Consider the following 10,980-nt stretch of genomic DNA (forward strand, 5'->3'; position numbering starts at 1 on the left):
GTGACGAAATTCCGTAATGACTGCTCAAGTTCCAACACCGATTCATCCAAGTTGTCCAATATCAAAGGGACCAGTCTATGTAGAGGATACCAGCTACTCCTGTCGCCACTCTTTTCGTCCGATCTCTCGATCTTGATTCTACCCCGAATGTCCCCCAGCCCCTCTTTGATCCTCGTTAACATCCGGATAATTAGCATTCCTATAATGAACATGTGTTCTTCTTCAGGGACCTGAAACTCATCTACCGTAATCTTCATTGGAGGGGCTGTTATAAGGGGGCCTTTCGAATCATGTCGCAGCTGCGTGCTGCGGTTCACTCCACCAGGCTCTTTGGAGGATGTCTTCTCAGCGCCGGCTGACGCCATCTTAGAGACTCCCACTTCGGAAAATGCTAGCTCACTGTTCTTGGGCGAGCTTTCGATAGATTCATGGCCCTGTTGCTGATACGTGAGGAATTTCCACAGCCGTTTTACCACTGTGCCAATACCAATAAGCAACAATTGCAACGCGCTGTGGTCTTCATCCTCCCAGCATAACTGACAACTCATATGAGATTTCCACAGACGCAAGCATTGGTTAGCCACATCCAGCGTAATGACGATAAAATGAGGGTCGTGGATCCGGTCTAGTTCCTTTACATGACATAAGAACCGGGTATGTTGTTGGAGGCAGCTGCACCGAGTAAGCTCACTTGGACGTCCAAAATCCTGGAAGTTAGGTAGTAGGATGTCGTTATTGTACATAATTTGAGGGTCGTTTTGAGCGGCATTAAGTTGCTGTGCCCTTATCACAGGAGACTGTTGTAACTGGTCAAGAGTCATCCATGACTCTTGGTTATCCTACATGTAATAAATTGATGTCAGACTTACATAAATAACCGACAAGCTCGAAAAGGGCGACTTACCTTCGCGAAAGAAAGATTAGTGGCTATTTCACTTTCCCCAAGGCTGGCAGAGTCTTGGTTAGGAACTGTCTCCGGACTCGACAACGCATATGATGAATCGGAGAATGCATTTACGAGTATATCTTCAAGGTTCATCGAGCCATCTTGGTGTGATTCGCCACTCTCCGGAGACTGTTGGGCTATCGCCGTAGGAGGGCGACTATGATTGGATGATCTTTTCGTCCTGGTGGTCGAACCGACTGTTTTGCTCTTAGCCGCGCCCTTTGGAGGGCGGCCAAGTCGATTTGAGATACTATAATTACATTGATCCCCTGACCTTATGCAAGCTACACATGGATTCCCTCTGGAACATTTTATCTTGGCCTTATAGCAGCTGTCGCAGGTAGCGCGCACTTTGTAAGCGATAGGTAGTTGCGATCGCATTACGAGGCTGGACTGCATAAGAGGTCAACTTGAATTGTTAAACTGACGAGATGTCCACTGGCTATAATTATTGCCTATATAAGAAACTGTGCAAGACGGTTTCAACAACATACTATCTAGGTACCTAAGCTCGGAATAGCGAGGGCTGGATTCCCATACCGCTGTTATAGCTCTCCCGGAAAATTGGGTAGGCCCCTTGCTAAGGAGTCAATATATCGAGAGGCTCTCGGGATCCGATTCAAGATATGCCAAATGTAGTAATATTCCTGAAAAATAGCAGGGGTATCAGCAGTTCCGATTGGGTATCATCCTATTTAGGAAAGCTTCCCCACGATTCTCCATAACAACCTGGAAGCAACCGGATTAGGACTTTCGTAGAAAAGTCGACTAAACTAAACAGCCAAATAACCACTACATGGAAATCACACCTCATAGTTAAGACAAGGAAATATTGCGCAGTAAGTTTACTCCGAGTAACGCAGTGGGCTCCAGCCTGAATATGTAACATTAGGTACTGATGAGCATACTCCGCAGAGTGAACAAGAACTATCGCCTAGTGATGGTCACTTTGGGACAGCAAAAGACTAATAGACTCCCTGAATTATAAGAGTAAGATTTCGCTGCTGAATTGTTGTCATTCATGTTCTAAGGCTAATTCTAGATTTCTTATATTCGAAGATAACCCCCCCGATCACTCTATGCTAATCCAGCGAGATTGCCATGCCCCGCAATACTATTCATCGATCGTATACCTCTATTTGACAGCATCTCCTCAGGCGGTGTCAGACTTTCCATATCTATAATACATTATTTTACTTTGTTAATTACCTAGTTTATATAAGATGGGATGGTGTTCACTCACATTTGCTCTTGGCCTGGCTGCTTTCGGATGTATCATGCCATAGCTTCAAACACCATGCAGCGACCAGAGCATCTCTGAAGTCTGCTTTCATTGATGCTGTGATGACAAGTCTGTGTTGATTGTATTTATCATCCTCGTATGCCACCTGTTTATTATTGGAGTCGGCCCATATGTAATGACCATTTGCCCATTTCTGTTTGACATTAAACAAAAGTTCTGCGTTCTCGTGGAACAACGGGTTGTCTGTCCAGCTTCTTCCTGAGCTCACTAGGACCTTGAATGCATATTTCCCGAGCCGTGACTTAGACGTCTCTAAACTGATGTTACCCAGCGTATCGCTCGACACGGATGTGAGGTAATAGGGAGGGATATCGGTCCGGTACCGCGCACCTAATGGATGCGCAAGATAAAAGAGGTGTCTATTCTGGCTTCGAGTAGAAGTTGATGAGTCAACTTCCACCGGTTCGTTGTTCTCTATCTTCTCAAAGGCTATTGATGTTGCTTTCTGCGGGATGGCGGTCACATCCTGGCCTATCTGATAAAGCCAATTTGTAGGTTCGGTCTCCGGTGCTATGTATTGATCCTTAAGCACAAGCGTCGTCGGCTCCAAGAAATCTTGCCAGAGACGTTCTGTCGAAGCCACGTAAGAAAATGGGTCTTCGGAGCTCAATCCCATTGTCACTGTTGAATGGTGAGTTCTATAGCAATTGAATTCAAGTGACTCTATCTAAATTTCTTGAGGGAAAAGGGTAAAATCAATAAATAAATCGGCTGTTGCAACAGTCCTATTTAAAAACCAATGATGTGGTCCAATAGCCATCTCATTAATCGACACTGCCACCATATCCTTACCATAAACAAGTTAAAATTACTTAATGCTCTCCAAAAGGGGTCGTCTTGAGAAAACTTTAGCAATTCGGCCTCCTTTTTGAGCAATAGATTTATGACGTAGAAGCAAAGCCCACATCAGCACGGCGGTGGCATTGATGACTTCTTGGCCATACTGCCATATCACGCGGACGAGGGCCAATTAGAAAATAGATAAGGAGTTAGCAGGATCGTTATCATCGTGTCGAACATGCCTGAAGGTTTTATTTTTTCTTGGCGTCTCTAGTCATGTCGAATGCACACCTATTCTTAACCCAGTGGCATTCAGCCTTATCAAGTTGAGATGGTAGGACAGTTTGGTAGTCAAATAAACAGTTTCGTTTGCTTCATCTTAGGTTTTGCTTAGGATCGATCTCTTAAAAGGATCTGCAGGACTTCTTTTTGTGTTTATTTCTTGGCTTTTTAAGCCAATAAATTTCGACAATTCGATGCCGAACCCTGGTAACCGAGCCACACTCCCTTTTCAGCTAGCATGGGCATTATGGGATCGGTCTAGTGGCGCAGCGCATTGCGCCTTAAATGGAAGCTTTTAAAAACTTCGTCGTCGGTAACACAATAGCACAGCCGCAATCAGGGGAATTTGTTCCGTCCCGTAGTTCGTCCCATCAATTAGGTCCTTGCCTTATACATAAAAACCCCATAAAGACCCCCATTCAACCTGATGGCGTGAACATTAGAAGAACCCATGCTAATCGCATGATAGCAACCAGCTATCTCAAAAAATAAAATAAAATAAAATCGAAAACCGATGGTCATGCAGAAGCGAAGATCTCACAAGAAATCCCGCAACGGCTGCCAGAACTGCAAAAAATGGCACACAAAGTGTGACGAGCAAGGTCCGCCCTGCAATAACTGCATACTTCGAAAGGCCACTTGTGTCTACAATCGGTCTAAACCCGAAGCTTTCAATGATGGAAGCTCTCTATCTATGCGTCCTAAATACGGAACCGTAGCAAGATGTCCTACCAGTGTTGAACGGCCACGGGGTGACTTGGGAGCATTATGTGCGTCGTACGGGGGACCTACAAGACTCCTGGAGCTTGAACTAATGAATCAGTGGTCAACACATACATACAAGTCATTCTGTAGTATGCAGGAAGATGTGGAATACTTACAATCCATCTTACCACGGTCAGCTCTCAACCATGACTATATGCTGAACTGCATATTTGCTATATCATCTCTGCAAATAGCGAGGACTGTCGGGGAAGCCAATTCCAGAAAGTACGTCAACGCGGCACTTGAATACTACAATCGGGGTAGCACCTCATTTCGAGCCCAACTGGGGAGTATGAACGCCGAGAATTGTCACGTCTTATACATGTTCTCCGCCATAGCCGTTGCCGTTCATCTTTCGACGCCACAACGTGCTACCAATATACTCGATCTGACCTCAGTGGCTTTCGACCTAGTGAATGGTAGCACCAGTATTGGGATGCTAGGAATGCCATGGCTTCTTAACAGCCCCTTCCCGCTACGCGCCATGTTAAGCCGGTTTGGCGCATCGAAAGATTTAATAGAACCAGATATTAGAGCTGCCTTAGATAGGTTGCTCGAACTCAACAATAAGCAACATGCAGGTACACCCAAACCGATGGAAAGCATTGAAGAGACCGGAACTATCACTGTAGTACACGACTACGAACTATACCAATTGGTAATTCAAGGTCTAGAGATGGCTTACGCTGAGGAATCAAGAGGACTTTTGGAGGGGTTCGGCGCCGGATTTCCAGGATATGCGGGGAAGAAATTCTCATCCCTCGTCGGCAGACGCGATCCGTTCTCATTGCTCATTGTCCTGCATTGGACTATATTATTAAACGAAATCAACAGCAGGTTCTGGTGGGTGCAGTCAGTAGCCGCGCCACTTGCCCAAGAGATTACAGATTTCCTACGGACCGAGCATCCTGCTTTAGCCATAGAATGGGCCGACGCTATATCGTGGGCTTTGGGTCGGCTTGGTTTGCTAACATCTCGATCACGAGAGTTATCATATAGCCAAGAGTTGGTCGAATGGGAACAGAACGAAAGAGCCCCGTCTCAGCCGATAATGCAATCCAGCAAAATCATTTTTAAATAGAATCGCCCTAGGGAACTTGAAGGAGAAACTAGGTACACTAAACCCCCTTCTCCATTCAGATACAGGCAATCTCTTGTTCATTTATCCGGCTGTCGACAGTTGAGCCGCATGTCGTCTCCACACAGTTATTCAGTCAGGTAACTTACCTAGGAGGTAATGATATCCAATCCTCCAACTATCCCCTCTTTGAGTTTCTAGTAGCTACATTATAAGCTGACCAAGTATAAATTGCTTCTCACGCCACTCACTCATGGCGCTAAGTTACCTAATTATATTCCTAGTTTAAATGTATTATACCAGCTGTAATATATATATATATATATATATAGTACGAAGGTCTCCGCCGCCTGACCTATCCTCCAGAATTGACTAATCTATATGCACCTTAGGCATCGTTTTATCCAAGTATTCTTCCTTCATCGTACTTCATTCGTCCGTGACAGTCCGTCTTAGCCTTATAAGAGATATACGTCCCCAATATGATATGTTATACACGTTCATCTCGATGGAGCCTGAACGATATCTATAAATTTACGCTTTTGAGACTTCATTCTTCTTCCTGATGTCCTTCCAGCCAGTTCCGCACGAGAAGACGAAATAGAGTACACCCATTCCGGCGGTCATGTAAAAGACGCGGTCAATGCTCTTCGAGTATGCCACTAACACGTTGGCGATTTCGGTCGGGCTAATAACCAACCGGAAACCAGTAGCGCCGGCATTAATAATGGTCTCGGGGTTGACGGAAGGCGCATATTCGGGTATGAGCGTCTTCAGGCTGTTGGAAAAAATAGTCTCAGCAAAACTAAGAAATAGAGCTCCGCCAAAATTCTGGGAGAACATAAGAAGCGCCATGGCGACGGAAACTTGAGCGGGCGGGAGTGTATTCTGGACAGCGAGAATCGGCTACGAAGAATAATTAAGAGTTAGCGAACTGTTAAAGACGCGTGTTCACAGGATGGCAGAGGTGAGTCTTACCATTTGCATCCCCAAGCCACGACCGACTCCGTGAATGATTTGATAACCTATCCACTCCCCTGTTGATGTTGTAGGGGACAGAGTAGATAATATTCCGTTGGCAATTGTCACCATAGCCGCCCCAATAAGAGAAAATGGGAGATAGTAGCCGACCTTCCCAACTATTATGTCTGTTAGTAACAGAAGCGTCCTGGTGGTCATTCTACATACCTAGCCAACCAGAAAGAACAGATATGAAGAGCTGACCCAGGATGCTTGGAAGTAGATATACACCACTTAACAGCGGGGTTGCTCCCTTGACACCCTGGAAGTACACAGGCAAGTAATAGGATAGGCAGAAAAGCTGGGACATTAGAAGTCCATATGACAAGCTGCTTGTCCATACAGTCCGCCTCCTGATCATTGAGAATGGAATCATTGCTTCGTCTCCTTTATAATATTCCCAGGCTAGAAATACGATAAAGGTGACGCCAGCACCGCAGAAGAGCCCAATAATTTGAGAACTATCCCATGCCAGTTGTAATCCTCCGTATTGTAGAGCAAGTAGTAGTTCGATAGCCGCGGGCGCAAAGAGAACGAATCCTATGAGGTCGAGTTTCGAGTGGAGTGTACGGATAACTGTCGAGGCTTTTGGCTTGGGCATTTGTTCGGGTATGTCGACAAAAGCTAACATGATAGCGACGAGACCGCCAACCGGGAGGTTGATATAAAAGCCTAGTATTAAAGCTTAGTTAGATAATGAATAGAAGCGTAGGAACCTTACGACTTACACCATCTCCATGTTGTGTACTGTGTAAGTGCTCCCCCAACCAAAGGTCCCATTACCAGACCAAGATTTGATACTAATTAGAATAATTATGAGTATGCAGTTTCGAGAAGGGGAATTTTTGGATTGAACCTACCACCATAAACAATTCCCATTAAAGCTATACCACCCGTTAGTTTATCATGCGTTCTGAAGTGCTTCAGGGGCACTTACTTGGCCTCTTCGCCATGGGGACACCTCCAGCGAGAATGGTGAAAGCCCCATTTAGAATTCCCGATGATCCCGCTCCAGCAATTGCCCGTCCAACAATAAGCATTTTAGAAGAGTTTGCTACACCGCAGAGCAAGGATCCTAGTTCGAAGATGCCGAAGAAAGTCACAAAAGTCCACTATAAGGTATGGTTATAACTATAAATAACGCCGTCAAAAAGAATATAGGGGATCTACCTATGGTTACTGACCTTAGAGCTGAAGTTCATATATATCTTGCCGGTTAGTAGTTGGAGAGCCGCACTTAGATCTAAGTCAGCGAACTCTTTGATAAAGGAACAAGAAAGGACCATACCTTCCAAGCTGATACGCTCCTCCATACCAACCAATATCGGCAAGAGAGTGGAATTCACTCGTGATACGGGGAATAGCCTATGACCCTTTAGCTTCAAAGTAAACTACAGGCGCCGAGTAGTACTTACCGTAGCTACTATAGACGTATCAAGCATGATAAGAAGACAGACGAGGGTGACGGCAGCCGTGACGTTGAAAAGCTTGAAGCCAGTTAACCATTGTTCCTCGTGGGTAGCGACTGGTTCAGTGGGTTCATTAGGCCCTTGGTCAAGATCTTTCTCAGATGGGGGAGACATGTTCTCGCGTTTGCCTTGTTCTAAAGATTGCCGCGTAGTAGATGAAGATGATACCGACGCCATTTTGTCAGGAGACGTTAGGTGATAAGCGAAGAATCGCAATACAAGAAGTTGTATCTTACAAGCAGGCTTAATTATATCCGTTCAGAGGGTTTTTATAACGAAGAAGTCCATTGCGAAACATGATAGTCAGTCGAGACTGACAAGAGGGCATAAGGGGGGCTCCTCGGATTTCGCCGGTTCAGGATCCAAATCCGAAAATCGAAATCCGACGCACCAATCATTTACTTTACTACACCAATCTCAATTACTTCTCTACTCCACGTCCAGATGATTCCAAAGGTAACTAAGCGAGAATATCTCTCGCGTAACTGGATCTTCATTAAAGACATTTTCTTTTAGCGTGGCCGGGCGTTTTAATCGTTCCGCTCATACAACACTATTGCAAAAGTTACCCCGAGATTCATAATTCGTGATCGCGAGTCGGAGACAAGACCCCGTTTCCCAGGGCGTGCGATCTTATATCCATCCTATGCAATATAATGAAAGCCAATGCGCCCCTGTTCTATTTCACAGTGAAAGGTGTAGGTGGTAGCTAATAGTCTGGGATCATCGATTTACTAGCGATATACATCTCTTAATCCTTATATATTGAGTAGTGGCTAATTCGGGGGGACGTAGAAATCTGTAATCCAGTCAATGTCCAAGAAATCCATTCCAAGGAAGTCTTGCATAGGGACCTCATCGAAATTCTGCGGCATAGTGTTATTAGAGAGCGCAAGTTCCTTTGATCGTAGTTCTGTTTCCCACCCCGGTCGTAAAGCCCGAAACATCTGTGCGGCTCGAAAGAATATGTCTCTTTCCTGAACGCCCCTGTTATCTAGACCACTAAGAACTTCTACCTGTTCCATATTGCTAACTACGCGATCTAAGAGGAGAAGGGGATCCATAACCTCAACACTATCTCCGACGCACGCTAGGTCACTCATAACCCTAAGTCGGTAGAGTGTGACTAGGCAGCGCAGCAGTTGTGAAAGTATTGAAGATGGGAACCCAATATAGGTATCCGGTGTTAGTGTAAAGAAGACATCAAACCAGGATTTTATCGATGTAAGGCTCGCATTGACAGTTTCTTGTTGAGACGTTAATGGCTTGCCATGAAGAAATGGCGAAAGTGTAGTCTCTAGCTCCGCGCTATATAAATGTAAAAGTAGCACCTCTACTATAATGTGAGCAATAGAGTCCAGACCGGTTTATATGGTAACCTACCGTTCCCCTGGGGCTTACACAAGACGCTTTCTTTGACGTCTTGCAACTGTGAATGTAAGCTTTCAAGATATGTACAAGTGGGCTCTCTCGCTCCATCATGTGAGGCTTGCTGGTTCGTTTTCTCAATGATAAATTGCAGCTGTACTTGTTTTACAAGTACCTCGTCGTTCGGACATTCGTTCTCCTCGCTTAGTTTTTGGAGGCAGTCATCCATGTGCGGTGTCCAGCGCAGCGCGTCGATTTTCTGTAGAAAGGAAGATACTCTGTGAATGGTAAATTTATGGACCGAACACATATTAAATAGCGGGCGTACATTGACGTAATTAGAAAGCAGCTAAGCACAGCTCGCCGTTCCTCCATTGTCCGTGGTGTGGCAGGTCTTGAATACTTCCTATTCCAACACAGCGTCGAATCGGGATCTTTAAGAACTGGTTTCGTGAGTCCTAAGTCAAACACCAAGGACACCGCAAGCTGAGTAAATAGTGATAGAAAAGGCTCGCGCTGGACTTGGTAGGTGGCCCTAGGAAGTTTTAGCACGCAACATTTCAATCCTAGCTAGTAAGGGAACACTATACCAGCCAATGAACGCTAGAAGCCCCAGTAGAAGATCCATGCTCTTTACAGATCGAATTATCATCTCCTGTGCTACGGTTTGGCGTATTCTTTTACCTAAAATCTGTTGCTGTAACGTCGACTTAGAACCTACTGCCATTATACAAAGCCATAAGAACGGCTTCTCCTGCTGGAGCTGATGGGCAGTCGTAGTAGATGGAATGTAAACGAATGGGAAATATTTTAACTTGTAGGTCTTGAAATTTGAAAGATATTCTTCCGCCTCAGCTAAGGAGGGTTCATATGAAACCGTATAATCAGGGTCCGTAGTTTGGCTCATTATATTGTGAATATGGTCATTTGGGTCAGTGGAAGGTGAGCCTTCATTAGATTGATGATGGGGATGACCATTAAGATCTGCCTGGATACCGTTATTAGGTGGGGAGGCGCCCGTAGAGGCTGAGGGCTGGGGAGATGCGACGGCCGAAGTACCCGATGCACCGGTTTTAATAAGTGATATCAGACCATCTAGCTTCTCTTCAAGCCGCGCCGTCTTCTTCGGTTTGGTCACAGCAGGCCGTTTGTGGTTGCGTCGCCGAACTGACTCTCCCGGCCGACATTCTCTATTTAGTCGATAGCACCTAGCCCTATTAGTTATCTTGTCCGAAGAGAAGGGGGAAAGATGAAAATATACCTACCTCTCACAAGGACCTCCAACTGGACGAATAATACACTTGCATTTAGACTGGGCACAGCTCACGCAGGCGTGACCGTAAGGTGCCGGAGTACCGGAAGGGGTTGGTGGGTTCCGATCCATGTTGGGCTATCGGGTCATTGATACAGGAAGAATATACGTTAACCGTACTTTAGGTTAATCGAGGAAATATATACAAATTCATATCGCTAGGAGAGAGAGCTTATGTGAACGTTCTTCGAAGATCATGAATAATTCGTTAAGTTCAAGTGCCGATTTGTCGCTGTAAATATTGATCATTTATGTAATATCTGCATACGGATTACTTCATATTCCGTTCATTTTGATTGAATGATTACTAAGCAGACAGGTATTGCACATATTCATGAAGCGTAATGATTATGATATGTTAGTATCAGCTGGCAGACGTAGTTGAGCAAGTGGTACACAGCTGGCATACAATAGTAGGACATGCTTAACAAGAACTCTATAAATAGCAAGAGTTTTTACTAGGCATATTTTAGTACCTGGCCAATTTAATACATAGCTCTGTCTTGCGAGGCGAAGAGTCGGAGCTAAAAATAATGTAACAATAGTTGGAATGGGCAACTTTGGTTAGCTAAGTTATGCTTATCTGGATTCATTTCATTAATCCCGGATGCCTTGAAACACCCCAGCGTAGGTAATTTATGTCCATGTGAAGATGAA

At 45.0% G+C, this 10,980-nt stretch overlaps 4 protein-coding genes across 4 annotated transcripts; 1 reads left to right on the forward strand and 3 right to left on the reverse strand.

Moving 5' to 3' along the window:
- Nucleotides 1–1,969: 1,969 nt before the first annotated feature.
- Nucleotides 1,970–3,419, reverse strand: F5Y00DRAFT_221116 (uncharacterized protein). The gene is made up of 2 exons (XM_048005656.1): nucleotides 2,190–3,419; nucleotides 1,970–2,124 (listed from the first exon to the last, which is right to left on the reverse strand). Exons 1-2 carry the CDS (start codon nucleotides 2,863–2,865, stop codon nucleotides 2,024–2,026), a joined length of 777 nt encoding a protein of 258 aa, XP_047859832.1. The 5' UTR covers nucleotides 2,866–3,419; the 3' UTR covers nucleotides 1,970–2,023.
- Nucleotides 3,420–3,648: 229 nt separating this feature from the next.
- F5Y00DRAFT_249992 (uncharacterized protein) lies at nucleotides 3,649–5,518 on the forward strand. The gene has a single exon (XM_048009669.1). It carries the CDS (start codon nucleotides 3,826–3,828, stop codon nucleotides 5,155–5,157), a length of 1,332 nt encoding a protein of 443 aa, XP_047859833.1. The 5' UTR covers nucleotides 3,649–3,825; the 3' UTR covers nucleotides 5,158–5,518.
- Nucleotides 5,519–5,688: 170 nt separating this feature from the next.
- F5Y00DRAFT_274775 (putative MFS multidrug transporter) lies at nucleotides 5,689–7,820 on the reverse strand (the record flags this gene model as incomplete). Its single annotated transcript, XM_048013417.1, has 9 exons — nucleotides 5,689–6,060; nucleotides 6,133–6,293; nucleotides 6,343–6,846; nucleotides 6,903–6,974; nucleotides 7,035–7,058; nucleotides 7,112–7,286; nucleotides 7,359–7,410; nucleotides 7,463–7,539; nucleotides 7,590–7,820. 9 exons carry the CDS (start codon nucleotides 7,818–7,820, stop codon nucleotides 5,689–5,691), a joined length of 1,668 nt encoding a protein of 555 aa, XP_047859834.1.
- Nucleotides 7,821–8,054: 234 nt separating this feature from the next.
- Nucleotides 8,055–10,542, reverse strand: F5Y00DRAFT_249993 (uncharacterized protein). The gene is made up of 5 exons (XM_048009670.1): nucleotides 10,277–10,542; nucleotides 9,602–10,219; nucleotides 9,340–9,546; nucleotides 9,027–9,289; nucleotides 8,055–8,976 (listed from the first exon to the last, which is right to left on the reverse strand). Exons 1-5 carry the CDS (start codon nucleotides 10,393–10,395, stop codon nucleotides 8,420–8,422), a joined length of 1,764 nt encoding a protein of 587 aa, XP_047859835.1. The 5' UTR covers nucleotides 10,396–10,542; the 3' UTR covers nucleotides 8,055–8,419.
- Nucleotides 10,543–10,980: the final 438 nt, after the last annotated feature.

The sequence above is a fragment of the Daldinia vernicosa genome (assembly GCF_022497035.1).
Source record: "Daldinia vernicosa strain CBS 139.73 unplaced genomic scaffold F5Y00scaffold_95, whole genome shotgun sequence".
NCBI classification, from domain to species: Eukaryota; Fungi; Ascomycota; class Sordariomycetes; order Xylariales; family Hypoxylaceae; genus Daldinia; species Daldinia vernicosa.

Coding starts and splice junctions, on each gene's coding strand:
- F5Y00DRAFT_221116 (XM_048005656.1), bottom strand. CDS start 2,865: ATGGGATTGAGCTCCGAAGACCCATTTTCTTACGTGGCTTCGACAGAA. Junction 2,125..2,189: donor CAGCCAGGCCAAGAGCAAAT/GTGAGTGAACAC, acceptor AATGTATTATAG/ATATGGAAAGTCTGACACCG.
- F5Y00DRAFT_249992 (XM_048009669.1), top strand. CDS start 3,826: ATGGTCATGCAGAAGCGAAGATCTCACAAGAAATCCCGCAACGGCTGC.
- F5Y00DRAFT_249993 (XM_048009670.1), bottom strand. CDS start 10,395: ATGGATCGGAACCCACCAACCCCTTCCGGTACTCCGGCACCTTACGGT. Junction 9,547..9,601: donor CTTCTAGCGTTCATTGGCTG/GTATAGTGTTCC, acceptor AAAACTTCCTAG/GGCCACCTACCAAGTCCAGC. Junction 9,290..9,339: donor TGCTTTCTAATTACGTCAAT/GTACGCCCGCTA, acceptor TACCATTCACAG/AGTATCTTCCTTTCTACAGA.